Source organism: Eurytemora carolleeae, unplaced genomic scaffold, assembly GCF_000591075.1.
Source record: "Eurytemora carolleeae unplaced genomic scaffold, Eaff_2.0 scaffold1480, whole genome shotgun sequence".
NCBI lineage: Eukaryota > Metazoa > Arthropoda > Copepoda > Calanoida > Temoridae > Eurytemora > Eurytemora carolleeae.
Genome location: NW_019402171.1, coordinates 124,391 through 143,959, shown reverse-complemented (window position 1 = coordinate 143,959; position 19,569 = coordinate 124,391). Strand labels below are relative to the sequence as shown.

The 19,569-nt window shown below is 30.9% G+C and overlaps 3 protein-coding genes across 5 annotated transcripts; 1 reads left to right on the top strand and 2 right to left on the bottom strand.

The window, feature by feature from the left end:
- Window positions 1-8,517: 8,517 nt before the first annotated feature.
- LOC111718087 (histidine-rich glycoprotein-like) lies at window positions 8,518-8,853 on the bottom strand. Its single transcript, XM_023493582.1, has one exon. The coding sequence runs from the start codon at window positions 8,851-8,853 to the stop codon at window positions 8,518-8,520; it is 336 nt and encodes a 111-aa protein (XP_023349350.1).
- A 4,990-nt stretch (window positions 8,854-13,843) lies between these two features.
- On the top strand, window positions 13,844-19,473 carry LOC111718082 (GATA zinc finger domain-containing protein 15). Its single transcript, XM_023493579.1, has 6 exons — window positions 13,844-14,073; window positions 14,799-14,853; window positions 14,951-15,005; window positions 17,548-17,635; window positions 17,710-17,901; window positions 18,204-19,473. The coding sequence occupies exons 1-6, from the start codon at window positions 14,046-14,048 to the stop codon at window positions 18,269-18,271; spliced, it is 486 nt and encodes a 161-aa protein (XP_023349347.1). The 5' UTR covers window positions 13,844-14,045; the 3' UTR covers window positions 18,272-19,473.
- On the bottom strand, window positions 15,019-17,460 carry LOC111718081 (uncharacterized). 3 transcript variants are annotated; one of them, XM_023493578.1, is made up of 9 exons: window positions 17,349-17,460; window positions 17,201-17,281; window positions 17,030-17,139; window positions 16,911-16,968; window positions 16,807-16,850; window positions 16,136-16,184; window positions 15,777-15,883; window positions 15,369-15,433; window positions 15,141-15,215 (listed from the first exon to the last, which is right to left on the bottom strand). In XM_023493578.1, the coding sequence occupies exons 1-8, from the start codon at window positions 17,424-17,426 to the stop codon at window positions 15,400-15,402; spliced, it is 561 nt and encodes a 186-aa protein (XP_023349346.1). In that variant the 5' UTR covers window positions 17,427-17,460; the 3' UTR covers window positions 15,141-15,215; window positions 15,369-15,399. The 3 variants fall into 3 exon arrangements, with proteins under 3 accessions (XP_023349344.1, XP_023349345.1, XP_023349346.1); XM_023493576.1 differs by lacking the exon at window positions 15,369-15,433 and having other exon boundaries at window positions 15,019-15,215; XM_023493577.1 differs by lacking the exon at window positions 15,369-15,433 and having other exon boundaries at window positions 15,019-15,215; window positions 17,201-17,273; window positions 17,349-17,433.
- Window positions 19,474-19,569: the final 96 nt, after the last annotated feature.

Below are 19,569 nucleotides of genomic sequence, written 5' to 3'. Positions count from 1 at the left end.
TTCAGAAAGGAATTGAGTCTTTGTCACAAAATATGATTTTATAATCCATATTTCTTTGCAACCCAAAGTCGTAAACCTTAGACATTTCAAACTATAAATTCTGCTTAATTAAATAATCTAAGTTTGAAATACCATAGGTTTACCCCACTAGGTTGGGAAAATGTAAGGAAAAAAGAAAATTTGTGTTTAAAACTCAATTCCTTTTAACAAATCTTTAAAGTTTTATATTATATGTAAAATGAAACTGTTTTTAATAAATTTTCAAATCAAAGCTTTCAACCTCATATTTTATTTCTGATTTGGTTCCTTCTATAAAGAACATTAGGTGGAATGATCTATATAGTTACATATAAATGTTAAACTACTTAAATTCAGACTCTGTTTGATCAAACTGAACGTGGTTCCACCAAGTTCTCCAATATTAGACATAAAACAAACCAAACAAAAAAATACTGCTTAAAATTTAGATTAGCTGGGTGCCTTGCCTGGAAACCAGATTTTCCTACTCAACTTAGAAATTTTTTAACTAAGCTTAAAACAAACCCTGATCTCTAATAGACGTATGTACAAACAGACAAAAAAAAGAGATTACGGCTAGATGGATGTATAGATGTAATGAAAACTAGTCACGTATCTGTGGTTGATTCAGATCCTGGACTCATTTCGTGTATCTAAAACTCCTATTTATGACTGCCCAACATTACACACTTTCCCAGAGTTGCGTAAAACATGATGAACATGGGCCCCTGGTCATGTCTGGGGTCTAGATAATTATCAGTCCTGTTCTCCCACACATCTTCTTACCAGTACAGATACAGGGTGTATCTTCTTAAAACAGATACAGGAGGCTGAAAGGGGGGAAGGGAGACGTCCTTCCTGGAAAATGGGGAGACGTAAAATTATAAGCGCAAGAAAAGAGAGCCTTTTGAATTTTAAGAATAGATAAACAAAATATTTCCCTTTTCTCTTTTTCTCTCAAATTGAATCCTTTTTGAAAAATTTCAATCTTGTTAACCATTTTCCATCTCCTATCCCCCCTCCCCCAGTTGCCCAAGGTTTTGACATAAAATTATCAATTACAATGTAAAAAAATCCAGGGGGATACAAAATGTTCCGCGTTTTTTAATAAAGATATACAGGAGGCCAAAAAATATCAGAAGTTAAAAAAGATAACATTTGGCCCAAACCTGACAATCAGTGTCAGGCCTGGTCCAAATCACAGGTTGGTACTTGCGTCCCCTGAAGTGGTATAATTTCTTGGGCACGTCGGAATTTTAGGGAAAGAACGTCGAATTTTTGTCTCACACCTCTTCGAAATCAATTCCTTTTTGTGATTTGATAGGGGTAAAGAACCACTTTCGGACTACAAGCAATAAAACACTTTTAAATATAACATTAGCACGTTTGTACTGTAAAATAACCTTGCCATTGAATCACAAAGTATCAATTCCCTAAATGGATATGACATGAATTAAATCGAATGGTGGCCAAATTCGAAATTCTAGAAAATTACATGTTTTTATATAATGGCAGTTCAGTTTTCTTCTAAATTCCTTCACAAATTGTCCCTAATCAGGAGTGCATGTAATAAATGCAGTTATATAAACTGCGTTGTACATTGAGTACGGCATTTACTAGATGCATTCCATCCATTTCTTCCCTATAAATTAATATTCCTCGACATTTTAATATTTTAATTTAATTTATTGATCGAGTTATTAGATTAGTGTACCATGTACAATTGATGCATATTCTTACGATATATGAATATATTATTTAAACATTTTTTATTCTTTATCATGTTAATACTAAATAGTAAACAATTTAAAAGTTATTTCAAATAAAACTTTACAGTCAAGTACTAAATTTAATTTTAAGGAAAATATTTTTCAATTTAAAATTTTTCGGAATACTTGAAAATAATTTGTTCTCAAAATATAGAATACAATTTCTCAAATTTTCATTCTTTGTATAAACTTTTGTAAATGCTTGCTACATAAAATTTTATTTGAAAAACACAAAAATAATATTTTATAGATATTCTTTTTTCTGTTAAAAAAGTCCTAATATCGTTATCTTTACAAAAAAACTCATTATTTTATACATTTCCTTCTATATATAAATTTGGCTTGTCTGTCTGTCTGTCTGTCTGTCTGTCTGTTTGTTTGTATCCAATAAACGTCAAAACGGCTGAACCGATCGGGCCCAAATTTTTTGTGGGACATCTAGGGACTCCAGGGAAGGTTTATGAATCATCAAAATTTCAAATATTTGTCTCCATCAAAATTCGATCGTCATTTTTGAAAATCCGCGAAATTTTTTGTGAAAATCCGCGAATTATTTTTGTTTTGTTTTACGATGAACACAAAAAGAACATGTTCACGATTAATTTAGGAGATGGGCGCGAAGCGCCCTCTAAGGCTAGAAAGAAGGGCGCGAAGCGCCTTGAATTTCTAGTATTTTAAAAATGCAAAAATAGTGTTAATTTTGATTTCGGCAGTCTTTAATGATAGATATTTAATAGAAAAGGATTCAATAAAATTATTAGACTGATCTTATCTCAATCTATTTTTATCACCAGTCCAGTCTAATGTAATGATATATAAGTGTATGTGGGTGTTACATGGGTTCCAGATTCGCACATCTTGCGTGCAAATTCAATTTAAAAACTGCAAAGAAACTCGTTTTATCTGCGTTTAAACAATGATAAATACTTTGCAAATGTTTGAAACACAAGGTGGTAAAAATAAAGAGAGATTAAAGTTTTTAGATTTTTTTTGTACTGAAATTGAAAGGTCTAAAATTTTAGAAATAGCTTCTTAATAGCTAAAGTTGAAAAAAAATCAAAATTTAAATTTAATATTTAAATTTGGTACTAATACATTCTAAAAAAGTAACGTTGATAAAGATTCAAAATAAATAAATTTTTAGAAAAACCATAAAAAATACCATTGTGAATCAGACATGTAAACTTTGAATGTAGGGTCAATTCAAGAGCATTGAATTCTATTTTTACGTATTCGAAAAATTTGAATTAAAGGTTGACAAATTCGAATTGATGTTCGACATATGTTCGAATTGAAAGTTGGCGGACTCGAATTGGTGTCCTTGTTTACTCGGAGGGCGTGTCTGAATCTGACCTCTCCTCTGAGCCAGGGCGGGGCTGAAAATATATAATTTGAAATCTGTTTTAAATTTGATTGATCAGTTGGAACTGTTTTTATCTGTTAATGAGTTATTGTCCAGAAGGGACAGTGCACGATATTCATCTTTTTTATGTTTAAAGCTAAACCGTGTTAAATTTTGGTTGGCATCTTTGTATATTTTATCCCCAAACTGTCAGTGTTTGTCAGTATTTTTTGTAAATTCTACCCCTTATTTTTGTACGTTTTTTCCCCAAACTAATCTAGTTTTTAAATGGTAACTATTCCTGTAAATGTTGAAAAATTAATTTAAAAGTTTTTATTTAAATAATTATCTTTATCAAAGTTATTTTCAAGTTTGTAAAGAATAACCTGTATTTTAGCCGCCGAAATCTGCCTAGCGAGTAACCAGGGCTTGCTGGATGGGTCAGCACTGAGTAGTAGCTTACTACTACTTAATCTCTCCTTTAAGTAATTTAGATTAGATGGGTCAGTATCTTACTACTGCTTAATCTCTCCTTTTAATAGATTAGATTAGATGAGTCAGTATCTTACTACTGCTTAATCTCTCCTTTTAATAGATTGGATCAGTATCTTACTACTACTTAATCTATCGTTTACATACAATAAATTAGATTTGTCAGTATCTTACTACTGCTTAATTTCTCCTTTTAGTAGATTAGATTAGATGGATCAATATCTTACTACTGCTTAATCTCTCCTTTTAATAGATTAGATTAGATGGGTCAGTATCTTACTACTGCTTAATCTCTCCTTTTAAAAGATTAGATTAGATGGGTCAATATCTTACTACTACTTAATCTCTCCTTTTAATAGATTAGATTATATGGGTTTGAACTTACTACTATTTTATCTCTCCTTTAGATAAATTAAATTAGATGGATCAGTATCTTACTACTGCTTAATCTCTCCTTTTAATAGATTAGATTAGATGGATCAATATCTTACTACTGCTTAATCTCTCCTTTTAATAGATTAGATTAGATGGGTCAGTATCTTACTACTGCTTAATCTCTCCTTTTAAAAGATTAGATTAAATGGGTCAGTATCTTACTACTGCTTAATCTCTCCATTTAATAGATTAGATTAGATGGGTCAGTATATTACTGCTGCTTAATCTCTCCTTGAAATAAAATAAATTAGATGGGTCAGTATCTTACTACTACTTAATCTCTCGTTTACATACATTAAATTAGATTTGTCAGTATCTTACTACTGCTTAATTTCTCCTTTTAATAGATTAGATTGGATGGGTCAGTATCTTACTACTGCTTAATCTCTCCTATTAATAGATTGGATTAGATGGGTCAGTATCTTACTACTGCTTAATCTCTTCTTTAAATTAAATAGATTAGATGGGTCAGTATCTAACTACTGCTTAATCTCTTCTTCTAATAGATATGATTAGATGGGTCAGTATATTACTGCTGCTTAATCTCTCCTTCTAATAGATTAGATTATATGGGTTTGTACTTAGTACTGCTAAACCTCTTTTAATAGATTAGATTAGATGGGTCAATATTTTACTACTGCTTAATCTCTCGATCCTTCTTTTAATGGAACAAATAAAATTGATTATCATTGAGTACTTAAACCTTTATCTAAGTAACAAATAGAAAAATATCGTCGTTTTCTCAATTGAAAACTTATAAATTTCTAAATTTGCAAGGCATTACTAATACTAAACATAGAGAAATTGAAATTGGAAACTTTTTTAAGACTTTCGTCATATAGCTCTTTATTTTCTCCTTTCATGGATCAATTATAAATAGTATTTATATGATAAATACTTTTACTATATTTATGAATAAAAACATTGAAAAATATAGATATGCAAACTTGCAAAGGTGTTATTTTTTCATTCATTCATGAAAATGAATACCTTAATAATTTATGAAAAACTCATTTTTTTCTTGCAAAAATAATTTACTAATAATTAAAAACAATTGTATCCCATCAAAAATTGAGATTTATTTTATATCAATGAGAATGTTATGATTATAAATAGTTAGATAAGTGTTAATGAGTCGGAGGCGCAAATATATAGAAGGGGGGTTAAAAATTATCGGCTTTTGGGTCAAACAGGGATTAATGAAAAAATGACATGATTTTGTCTACGACAAATGTTGGGATTCAGATATCTTTTAACACCAACAACACTACCATCACCACCACCAATAACAGAAATAACGACAACAACAAAAACAACAACAACAAAATTACCAATAACAACAACAACAACAACAACAACAACAACAACACTACCACCACCACCACCACCAACAACAACAACAACAACAACAAAAACAACAACAAGAACACTACTGCCACCAACAACAACAACAACAACTATTTAGTACTACGACACAACAATTCAGTTAGGGGGGGGGGGAGGCCTCACTAAATTACCAATTGTGCCTGCAATAAGTAAGATTCCAATAATACCTTAAGTTTAAGAAGTTCTTCTCTTCTAGTGAGTGCAACTCCGACCTCCTTCAGATAACTCGGTTGCTCTTTTAAACTTTTCTTTCTCCCATCATCCTGTACAAATATGCGTGTTCAATTCACAACAGTACGCTTTAAACTTATATCTTATCAAGGAAGACTGCTGCAAAATTGAGCTTATATACATATTTCTTTTAGATAAACGCGTGTAATTGGCTGTTGTATTATATGTTTATTATTTATTTTTGGAAATCATATATGAACATTTACATTTGACAAACACCATGTTTGCAATAATATATTTGGATGCTTTTTTTCGGTGATTTCAAAAGAAAGGAGTTTAAGATAAAAAATAAGAGCACCTCCTTTTGTCGATTATTAGTCAAGTAGATTAGCGCTTATTTAGATTTTATAAAATATTTATGAGATTCTATTAAAGTTTTAAAGAACTATGATTTACTTTTATCATTTATAAAGCATTTTTTAAAGTTTTCCCAGGGTAGAACTTATATCATTGCTCAATTTGATACAATAATAATCAGAGAAATGGGAAGACGACCTGAAGACTTAAGATTTATCTCAGAGTTTTCTGGTTATCACTGTAGGTCGAACAGTTTATTAATGAATAACTAAAAGATTTCCTAATTTTTAATTTTACTTAATGGCACTACATCTTTATACTGCTAACAGATAATTACCTCTCTTTAAAGATTTTCTTGCAACGCCATTTTTTCTAATATTGATTTTTATACAGTGTAAACAACTAGCTTTTACACACGTCATCTTGTATTATTTTATTTACATTAGAACAGTCAACTGAAAACATCCTTCAATTTGTGTTTGTTCCTTGTCTCCGAAAGATAACAGCTAGAACGACATATGACCCTTGAACTTGATAACTGGCAAAATAGCAAATATTTTTTAAGTGATTAATAGCCCGAGCTGGGAACTTTAAAACGGGATACTTTTAATTTCTTGCTTAATCCACTCTTTTTTGGATTTGAATTCTGTTTATTGAACTTAAATGTCGCGCAAAATTTTAAAGTTCATGGCTTCTGATACACTTTTCAAGATATAAGTAAAAGATTATATGCTAGTCTCAAGATTAAGAAAAAGAGAGGATCAAGCATTGATCTCGATATCCACCATTCTTAAGTTCCCAGGTCAAAATTTGATAGAATTTATTTTCAAGGCTGTCATTGGTCAATACAATTTAAGAACTATATTCCTGAACTCGCATTGAAGAAACCAATGTACGGATATCCAAAGAGAGAGAAAAAGAGTAGATTAAGGACTAAACTAAAAAGTTTCCACAGTGGATATTCGGATTAAGCAGTCGAGATTAAAGGTTAATCCATTCTAAAGTTCCCAGCTCGGCACAACAGAAATTGTGCGTAATTTTTTCTCACTTCAAATTACATTTATAGCACCTTAAATAGGCCCATTTATGGCGTCTTATTATATAATGTGTTGCCCCCATTTTGCCTGACACCTGGTTTACTACCTACGTCAAATTGACCCCCCTCTAAACTAAATCTAAAACATTTGATACGTTTTTGGAAAGCACTTGTGCGATATTTATTGCGAAATCTAGTTATTTAGCAAAAAATGTGCGAAAAAATGCGCATAAATTGCAACAAATTATACATTTTAATATCTTTCTTAAATAAATATTTAACTGTTGTATATTTAACTGTTGTATATTTAACTGTTGTATATTTAACTGTTGTATATTTAACTGTTGTATATTTANCTAAATATCTGCTAAATATCTGCTAAATATCTGCTAAATATCTGCTAAATATCTGCTAAATATCTGCTAAATATCTGCTAAATATCTGCTAAATATCTGCTAAATATCTGCTAAATATCTGCTAAATATCTGCTAAATATCTGCTAAATATCTGCTAAATATCTGCTAAATATCTGCTAAATATCTGCTAAATATCTGCTAAATATCTGCTAAATATCTGCTAAATATCTGCTAAATATCTGCTAAATATCTGCTAAATATATGCTAAATATCTGCTAAATATCTGCTAAATATCTGCTAAATATCTGCTAAATATCTGCTAAATATCTGCTAAAGTGTTGATTATATCTATAACAGCGTGACTTGCGAGAAATCACAGGGAAATCATCCAACCTGTTCAACAGTGCTTCGTACTTTGGGAGCCGGCATCCTTTCAAATCTTAAAAAAATCATGTTAGAGTTTTGTAGTCATTTATGTAAATAAACGTGGTTTGAAGATGATGGTATAAATGTTAAGCAGAAAGCTCACCTGTGTTCAGTAATGTGTGTCGAAGAATACTGATGGTGGGATGGAGTCCCTAAAAAGGCCCTCTATACTCAACTTACCCAGATATAGGCCCACTTTAGGGTAGACCAGACACGGCAGGCGGGGGGTCAGAATAGGCCTTTACATCAGACATATCATAACTTCTTTACCAAGCAGGATTCATGGGTAGATGGACATTTCTAGCAGGGTTCATGGGTAGATGGACATTTCTAGAAGGGTTCATGGGTGGATGGATATTTCTAGCAGGGTTCATGGGTGGATGGACATTTCTAGAAGGGTTCATGTGTATGCACATTTCTAGCAGGGTTCATGTGTAGATGGATATTTCTAGCAGGGTTCATGGGTAGATAAACATTTCTAGCAGGGTTCATGTGTAGATGGACAATTCTAGCAGGGTTCATGTGTAGATGAACATTTCTAGCAGGTTTAATGGGGTAGATGAACATTTCTAGCAGGGTTCAGGGGTAGCTGAACATTTCTAGCAGGGTTCATGGGTGGAGGGGCATTTCTAGCAGGGTTCAGGGGTAGATGAATATTTCTAGCAGGGTTCAGGGGTAGATGGACATTTCCAGCAGGGTTCATGTGTAGATGGACAATTCTGGCAGGGTTCATGTGTAATTATGAACATTTCTAGCAGGTTTAATGGGGTAGTTAACATTTCTAGCAGGGTTCATGGGTGGATGGGTATTTCTAGCAGGGTTCAGGGGTAGATGAACATTTCTAGTAGGGTTCAGGGGTAGATGAACATTTCTAGCAGGGTTCATGGGTGGATGGGCATTTCTAGCAGGGTTCAGGGGTAGATGAACATTTCTAGTAGGGTTCATGGGTAGATGAAAATTTCTAGCAGGGTTCATGGGTGGATGGGCATTTATAGCAGGGTTCAGGGGTAGATGAACATTTCTAGTAGGGTTCATGGGTAGATGAACATTTCTAGCAGGGTTCATGGGTGGATGGGCATTTCTAGCAGGGTTCAGGGGTGGATGAACATTTCTAGCATGGTTCAGTTCAGGGGAATTTTCATTAATCGTAAATATTTAATTTACTATTTTTAAAATCTATTTTAATAACTTGGCTTCTATAATTCTCTCTCGTTATAGATTAGGTATAAAAAGGTTAAATTTAATTTTTAACGTTAACACTGAAACTTGAAACAGGTATATTTTAAAGAAACATTATTTGTAGAAATATTCTTAAATTAATTGAGGTGTAGTTCTTGAAAATGTCTTACTAATTTAATAACAATTCTTGATAACTCGATCTAAAGAACTAAATATCTTTTTTCTTTCAGTTTTTTTTATTCTGGAGAATTGTTTTCACAAGTAAAATCTATAAGTCTTCTGTTATTATGATTAAAAAGATTCCTTCGATTACAAATATATACATTTATAAGTTATTGGTGAAGTTTTAATTTACATTAGTTTTAGGACTTAACCCTATTGAGGCTGCCGTCTGGTTTACCCAAACTAGTCTGGGGTGGGGAGGGGGTCCCAGGGACCCCCTCCTCTATTTCTTTATTGTGATACAAATCTAAAACATTTGATACACTTTTGGAAAGCCCTTGGGCTCTAGTTTAGTATCCTGCAAAAAAAATTTCAAATATTTATTGCAATTTCGAGTTATTCAGCAAAAAATTAGCAAAAACAAAAAGTGCGCAAAATATGATGAATTATACATTTTTGAAAAGCCCTTACCACGGCGAATTCAAATATACAAAAATATTTCACAAAATTTGACAAACAAAATTTTGATTCAAGGAAAACTGAAAATATGCAAATTCTATTTAAAGTCATCTGTGCAAAGTTACGAAAAAATTGTGTAATCTGCTTTCTTTTGTTCAAGGCTTTCTAAAAAGCTATACAAAGTCAAAATCCAATGATCGGAAGAAGGTATAAATATAGATTTAGTCAGCTAAAGGTAAAATAAGGCATTCAGACAGTTTGCCTGAATGCAAACTGCCAGATATTAAAGCCCCGCTTTGGGCCTGAAGTGAGGTGCTTGTGTTAGTTAGAAAAGTCAAAAAAAATTTGTGGTATCTCCAAAACACGTCAGAGGGGGGTTCCAGAGACCCCTCCCCCCCACCGGAATAGGGTTAAGTCTTCCCACAAACTCTAATTTTCTATATCTTTACAACCCAATGTCGTAGACCTTAGATATTTCAAACTATGAATTATATAAGATCTAGTAATCTAAGTTTAAAGTATTAAAGGTTTACACCACGGTTAGAAAATTTAAGTTTTGAGTAAAGATTCAATTGCATTATGTAAAAATAGTCGATATTGAATATTATTAAAATTCATTACAGAGATATCAAATAGAAAAAAAAGACTATATATAAAACTCAGCTTTGCCTACAAAACCAAGTTTTCCCTTTAAAAGACAACCTACTCAACCTACTCAACCTACTCAACCTACTCAACCTACTCAACCTACTCAACCTACTCAACCTACTCAACCTACTCAACCTACTCAACCTACTCAACCTACTCAACCTACTCAACCTACTCAACCTACTCAACCTACTCAACCTACTCAACTGGGATTTTTAAAATAAACTAAGAGCATTTTCATGGCTAACCAATTCCAAGTTAAGTGTGTTGTTTTTTACAGACTTAAAAGTTTTATATTTTTAACTCATATATGTATATATAGCTTGGAGACCCAGATTTCCCTATAAATGTAACCTACTTAATTTATAGCTTTCCTATAACCTAGGTCAGATTTCAGAACATTTCCCGTGGTTCTACCGGGCTCCCAAATAAAAAAATTGAGGCAAACCGGTCAAGGGGTTCCTGGGTTATGATCAGACATAAATACAGAAAGGCACCGAAACAGAGATTACTTCTTTAGGCTTGAGTGCCCGGCATTGCCCAGATTTAAATTATCATACATGTTACTCTCCGTTTACCCGCGCTTCATATTATAGTATGATTATTCCTGAATTGCCCTGCGTACCCCGTGGATTTTCAAACAATTCCAATGGTTCCCTTAAAACAGTCAGCCAATGTGGTTCAGCCGTTGGGATCTAACATATAAATATATATCTAGATGAGCAAAGAGCTTTATTTTATAAATAAATAGATGCAATTGATAAACATTTTCAAATTTTTCCAGTTCAATTTTACTTTTGAGGAGATTCCAGATACATCTAAACAAAATAAACATATGGATATCATAACTGTATCTATACCATTAAGTGGGTTGTTTAAGCTCTATAGTATGGAATTGTCTCTGTTTAAAGTCCGTATAAAGCATGTAAGGGTTTGAAGTACCAAATACAGTAAAGTATTGAATACCGTTGTATTTCTACCTGATGGAATGTGTGTGCTGTGTAGTTTATATTGTGAAATGTAACTGTGTGCAGTTAGATGATATGATTTTTTTCACATGGTTATACTTGCTTCAGAGTATACTTGCTTCAGAGTATACTTGCTTCAGAGTATACTTGCTTCAGAGTATACTTGCTTCAGAGTATACTTGCTTCAGAGTATTGTTGCTTCAGAGTATACTTGCTTTAGAGTATACTTGCTTCAGAGTATACTTGCTTCAGAGTATACCTGCTTCAGAGTATACTTGCTTCAGAGTATACTTGCTTCATAGTATACCTGCTTCAGAGTATACTTGCTTCAGAGTATACTTGCTTCAGGGTATACTTGCTTCAGAGTATACTTGCTTCAGAGTATACTTCCTTCAGAGTATACTTGCTTCAGAGTATACTTGCTTCAGAGTATTGTTGCTTCAGAGTATACTTGCTTTAGAGTATACTTGCTTCAGACTATACTTGCTTCAGAGTATACTTGCTTCAGAGTATACTTGCTTCAGAGTATACTTGCTTCAGAGTTTACTTACTTCAGAGTATACTTACAGAATCTGTACGCTTAAATTTTGGTGATTCTCCGTGCACAGAATGCAATGTCCGATTTACAACGGTACCCTTGAAATCTTTATTAGATCATTTTTCTAGCTGTAAAAGTGTTTTATTCTCATTATGCTTTCCAAAAGAAGAAATTCGCAAGTTACTGTTGTACAGAAACTAAAAATAATTAATTTTCAACATGATAAAGATTGATATCTAAATCATGCTTGATCGGACAAAGCATTTAAGGGTACCGTTGTAAATCAGACAATGCAATCTTTGAATAGAGAGGGTCAGTTCAAATTACGCTTACAGTCCCTTCAGGACTTAAAATATAAATCCATATTGCTTGAATTAGGATTGTAATATGACTTGACATTTATTTATAAAAATTCTTGGTTGCAGATTGACTAAGATAATCGTTAAAAAAAATGTGAAATATTTTATCGATTAAATAATAATGGGTTCTGGTACAGGATTGTCTACAGTTGTGTTTATAATCTCAGTGAACCTGCTTCTAGCAAACATCATCCATCAGACAGGAATACAAATAAAAAATACAAATAAAAGTTGAACTAAAAACTTAAAAAGACCCATATAAAAAAATAGTTATAAACGTAACGGTGCATGATACTACTTATGCTTGCATATATCTTATCATTAAACGTGCAGACTTTAGGATTAAGAAAGCACTGATATTTTTCGATGATTTTTTGTAATAACTATTTTTTATAACTAATTTTTTTAAACTTAAAGGATTATGAATGTAATAAAACAAGTATTTTCTTAAAATAGTTTTGCGGATATTTTTATATTTGTTCTACTTTGTTTTTATATGTTTTCACCTAAAATATGATTCCTTCAAGTGTTTTTTGTTAAACAACGCTGATCCTGTTTTTTTACTCACCCAGTATAAATGAGAAACTATTAAATAACCATCTTAGCTTTATGAAATATCAACTATTTAAATTTCCAAATCAAAGCTTTAAAATTATCAACATGTTAAATCAAAGGATTAAATGAAGATAAATAAATATTTTTATAACGTTACAAATCTATAAAATGTTTACATTATGAATCGAAATTGAAAAAACACTCATAATTTATTTCATTTTTAATAAACATGTGTTTTTCCTTGTCAGTGAAATAAAACTTAACATTATAGATTCTATTTTCGATTGGGGTTTGACAATCCCATTTAACAAAAATTCAAATTGTATTTTTATAAATATCTAGATGGGATCATTGTATTGTATAAATATCTAGAAGGGATGATTGAATATTTGGATAAATATCTAGATGGGTTGATCGTATTTGTATAAATATCTAGATGGGTTGATCGTATTTGTATAAATATCTAGATGGGTTGAATGTATTTGTATAAATATCTAGATGGGTTGAATGTATTTGTAAAAATATCTAGATGGGTTGAATGTATTTGTATAAATATCTAGATGGGTTGAATGTATTTGTATAAATATCTAGATGGGTTGATCGTTTTTGTATAAATATATAGATGGGGTGATTGTATTTGTATAAATATCTAGAAGGGATGATTGAATATTTGTATAAATATCTAGATGGGTTGATCGTATTTGTATAAATATCTAGATGGGTTGATCGTTTTTGTATAAATATCTAGATGGGTTGATCGTATTTGTATAAATATCTAGATGGGTTGATCGTTTTTGTATAAATATCTAGATGGGTTGAATGTATTTGTATAAATATCTAGAAGGGTTGATCGTATTTATAAATATTTAGATGGGTTGATTGTATTTGTATACATATCTAGAAGGGATGATTGAATATTTGTATAAATATCTAGATGGGTTGATCGTATTTGTATAAATATCTAGATGGGTTGAATGTATTTGTATAAATATCTAGATGGATTGATCGTATTTGTATAAATATCTAGTTGGGTTGAATGTATATGTATAAATATCTAGATGGGTTGATCATATTTGTATAAATATCTAGATGGGTTGAATGTATTTGTATAAATATCTAGATGGGTTGATCGTATTTGTATAAATATCTAGATGGGTTGAATGTATTTGTATAAATATCTAGATGGGTTGATCGTATTTGTATAAATATCTAGATGGGTTGATCGTATTTGTATAAATATCTAGATGGGTTGATCGTATTTGTATAAATACCCTAAATGGGTTGATCGTATTTGTAATGTATAAATATCTAGATGGGTTGATCGTATTTGTATAAATATCCTAAATTGGTTGATCGTATTTGTATAAATATCTAGATGGGTTAAATGATATGCTGAATAAGGTTGAGAATAATATTGGTAAGCAAAGAATTCAATATTGTAACTAGAATAAATATAACTATTATTTTGCAAAAAGAGTTTCAAAGATAAATTATAAAGGAACTGAACACTTGCTGCCAAACCATACTTTTCTGATTCTATATCTTTACATCCTGATGGTGGAAACCTTATAACAAACTTTCAAACTTTGACTATCAAATTTATCAAGAATCTATAGTTGGATATGCCAAATGTCTACAACATCAGGCTTTAAAGATATCAGAACAGAAAACGTTTGAGTTTGAGGCGAGTGGTTTTTATCTCTCTCAAATGGGGATTTTTAATCCATTGGAATTTAGTTGCTGAAGAGAAGTTAAACACCTAGATTTATTTAGGAGTTAAAATAATTTTCATATCATGTTTAGAGATGAAATGATTCCAACTTAGAATGAGTTTTCTAAACCCCTCCTTGGTTTTCAGTAGAGTTAAAAAAAATCAAGTAATCAAAAATGTGCCTGAGGTCTGACTTAATTAATACTAAACAGTAGTTTAAGCATAATCACTGGTGCATAGATTATTAATAATCTATTATTAATCTATTAATCTATGCTGCACAATATAGAACTATAGCTCAACATTCTGTACATATTTAAATACTTTTCTATAATTTCCGAATCTGACTTAGCTGTTTTATCTATTATAAAAGCACATGACCCCATGACCCATGGTTTGGCAAAGATAAGTTATAAAAACTGTCTGTTTAGAATGTTTGCTGAACAAGCATCTGGAAATCATAAACTTACAATCTCGGAAGAAAAGGTAAAATCTAAATATTAGAAGAATATCAGTTTCTACAGCTATATATTTCCACGTGGAGGATATATATTACTTGTATTAATTATCAGTTTATTCGTAGGTCTGAAACTGTTCCAATTACACAAACCGTGTATCAGTATCAGAAGAAAGCAAAGGAAATATATCCAATAACAAGATTATATCACTTTTATTTTCCTCACTAAATCTGGTAAATGCATGTTAAAATATCATATTGATTAGACTAGATGATAATAGGTTTCTGTACTCTAGCCCACTCCATATTACAGACGAAGTCTGGAAGTTCTTTTATCCTGAGTTTCTGACTCATTCCATTCTCGTTAAATGTCCTCTCATCTACTAGAGTTCTAAACAGTGTTGTTTAAAGTTTTATTTTAGATTTTATTTTGACAATATAACCAGCCGACTGTATGCTGGATGATTGATCATATTAATGATAATGATAATAATGATATTGTATTTCGATATTTAAATTTAGAAAGTGAATAAATTATTCTTACAATTAGGTCTGTACTAAAAGATCTGAGACCGTTATAAATTTAGCCCTGATGAAACATACAAAATTCTAAATAGATAAACATAATACAGAAGAAACTTCCGTATATAAGAAAAGCAAACCGAGCTGTAAGGATTCTTACACTTAACTTTTCACACTTGCAAGGTATACAAATGTAAATTACGGAGGAAAGAATTGCACTTGTCAGGTGTTTTATAATCTTGCAAAACTAGCAATTAAATTGTTATCAAATAACTTTGTTCCACGCATATTATAAGACATTCAACATCTTTTAAACGGAAAAGAATTTAGGATGCAGCTGTTCTCTAAATTAGCCCGTTTTCAGTATTCAGAATTCATAACATCAAAACGTTGAATTTTGTTTGTGTCATTTAAATGATAAAACATGTACCTGACCCCTGAACCTGGATTATCAACCGAAGAGAGAGCAATGAACTTATTTTTCCCTCTAGCAGTTACTAGTATATCCATAGGCTTCTTCAATACTGGACACATAAACTACATAATAGTATCTTTACTAAACTATACTTTTGGGTGCTTCACAACATGTTCTAAATTCATAATACCAATTTGAGCGTTTTAAATGTTGTTTTTGCCATAATTCAAATAAAAAATGTTTACTTTTTTTTCAGGCAAAAAGTCATGTAAGTTGGCACAACAAATATATTGGGCCCGGTCAGTTCAGCAGTTTTATTGTCCAAAAACAGCAAGACAAGACAGATAGATATCACACAAACTTAGTTTGTATACCTTGGTGTGAAGTCCCAGCTCAAACTCGAATTCCAAAAACTCCGTTGTACTGGAAATAATTACACATTTTGTTTCTAATTTCGATAACCAAAACATTTTAAAACTAAAAACATTTTTTTCAAACTTTTTGGAATAAATCAAAAACAATTAAGTTCATAAATATAAGTTTTTAGAAAAATTGCTGTGAGAATTATATAAATGAAGAAAATATGTTTTCATATTTTAACAAAATGTTCACATTATCGAAATCATATGATTCTGGCTCTTCGATATTTCTTCGAAAGATGCGTATACAGTGATAACCAGAAAAGTCTGAACTAGGAAGATGCCTTTAAATTTAAGTTATGACTTGAATGAGTATGGGACACAGCAATTGTGCACTGTAAACAAATCCATTTCACTTAGTGACTTAATAAGTGTCTTGTAAAACTATTTGCTTTGAAACAGCAATTCAGTATTGCCATAAAGTCGTCTTCTCACTTCAGAGTTTTCTGGTTATCACTAGATATACTGAGTTACCCGCAAAGAATGAGACTTCTGAGACGACTGATAGGAAAAGTGTTCAGAATTCTTTTTACGCCTATAGTTCCCTTTAGCTTTGCTTTCTTTGCCATATCATATCTTAAACATTCAAAATACTACGACTTTTGGAAACTATCTAAAATTCTTACGTTACTCCTTTAAAGGCCTGAATATATTTCCATCTTGCTTCACCCTAGATCAATAAGATTAAAAATATAAAATGGTGTCTAGTAAAATACTATGCATCTATTACCGTCTTTTCCATTTGTAGTGTTGTGTTCACAATCGGTAGAAAACATGTTCCAAAAAACCTGAAAATATTTAATAAAACAGAAATTTTCAATTTTGTATTAATTTTGTAAATTTTCTTACGATGAGTCCATATGTTTAAGGAATTCTCTGTAATTATTTGTTTTTACAAGAAAGTATTCTCCAGCAATAATAGAGTCACAGAGAATCACATTTTCATAAGCCTCATCCACCTTAAAAGTAACATTATCATAATAAAGTAATTAAATTTCAATTAAAAAAATGATTATTAACCTCATCAGGATCTATATCTGCATGATTTCCGAAGGGCTCAGTTGGGCCTTCCTCGTGCACTGTCCACCAGACCCTATAAGCCTTAAAAAGTTCAAATCAAAAATATTTTTCAACGCAATAGTGTAAACTTAAAGCCTTGAATACTTACATGAAAAAGCGAAGTTGTTAAAGCTACTCCTAGAAGAATGCTGACAACATCCCCAACCTCTACTCCAAGTTCAAGCATTTTAACAATTGGCAGATTTTATGATTTCAAATTGCGTATTTTCTGTTTTAAATCATGAAGTTTCTTGACATTAAAAAACTTAATAATTTTCAACATTTTGCTTCATTTTGTTGTTGGATAGAAGTGCAAAAACGTTCAAAGTTCTGGAATTGCAAGTGGAAGCAACTCACTCAGTTACATGTCCTTTGTAGCAGCGATTATAACTTTAGGTACAGCTTTAGTTTATAGCTTTAAATGACATTAAAAGAAATTAGATAAACTATATACTTATACTTGTTTGTAGTTTTGAATATCAACAACAACATTAATGCAAACAACAACAACAACAACCTGGTTAACCTCAATCTGGGGAACAACAACAACGTTGTGACGAATTTGAACCAAAATGTTGGGAACAATTTCAATCTCATGTTCCCTCCTGGTAAAAGAAGGAAAAGAAGAAATGTTAAGAAGAATGGGAAAATAAGAGTAAAAAGTAATAAATCTTAAAAATCATTAATTGAAGTTTTTAATTCAAACGAATTGCAAACTAACTTCTCTTTGAATGGTGAAATAATATTTTTTGATTTTCTCTCACAGTACTAATACATAACAAATTAATAAATGCGTTCGCATTGAATGTATTGTATAATCAAACTTTGCTTCCATTTGATCAGTAAAATTATAATTTTTAAGAATAAATTAAGATGCATATATATATATTAAAGATGATCACTCTAATTATCTAAATTTTATAGCATCAAATAGACATTATATCTAACTGTTTTTTTTTTGTAGAATCTTTAATTCGGATGAGGAACCACAGTGACCAGTGCACACTGCACACACCATCGTTCATGCAATAATCTGTCTCCTTTTAGTAAATCTTTTCATAAAAAAAGTATAAAACAAAATATATTTTTTTTAAGTGTAAAATATTATTACAACAATATAATATTATAAAAAAGTATGCATAAATATATAAATTAAAGAAAACGATACCTTTTTTGTCTTGTGTAATTGTACAGACAAGTTAAGAGACCCAATCCTTTACACATGTGTAAGATAGTATTTTTGGAAAGCAAAAGCGTGTTTTTGTACATAATTAGCGTGCAAGATAAGGCATAGTTTTGTAGCGGATAGAAAAGGCTTTTATTTTCACTAAAAAATGATTTTGTATTTTTACATGAGTTTAAAATCAAACAGAAAAATATTTGATAACATTTTTATCATAATGCAGGCGAAAATGGAGTTATTTTTGGCATTAAGGTACATTTTTGTAAAATATATATGATTCAAGGTGGAAGGACATTGTTTACTTAATCATTTCTTTTATGAAATCTAGTAAAATTAATAGAAAAATAACTGTATTGTTTTAATCCATATTGTATCAACCTTTGAGATTTTACTTTAAATATTTATGAAATCTAATAATAAAAATACATTGATTAGAAACATAAAGTTTGAGGCAATGTTTAGTTTTAATTTGGTTGGATTTTTTTATTTAAACTTTTCTCTTAGAATCCAAAATCCGAGCGTGTTGAAAAAAGCATTTAAATGGATTTTACAGGTTTCGAAATTATATCGAATCGCTGAGCGACACGGTTGAATACAGGAGTTACAAAAATACTTTAAACTTCACTGAACTTTGTTTTTAGAATTTTGTTTTAAATGTCAAGAATAATCATCCTTAAACAGATTTTCGAAATCTTACATTTACATTTAACATTTCAGATTTTCAATAAATAATATCGTTGACTGAAATTGCAACGTGCAAAGTTATTTCACTTTCTTCCAAGTGGAAAAATGTTTTATAAATTACTACAGGGTGATAAAATGAGAGTGAGACTGAAACTCTTTAGATAAGACGATTTCAATGTTAAATTATGTGTTCTGCTTTGAATATAGTTTTTTAATGTCGTTTTTATTGATTTTGCAAAGAAAGAAAGAAGTTTAAAAATACAGGGCAATGTGAATATAAGGAAACAGATAGTTGTGGGTGTAATCAATCATGTATGAAAGTTTTCTTGTTTTGTTTAATAAAGTTAGAATAAATATAAAAATTGGCTTTTTATCAATTAGTGCTAAGTTATTTTAATTTTTTTTCTTTGTTATTATACATACTTTTTTAAGGCCAGCTCATTGAAAAAGAAATTAGACTGAT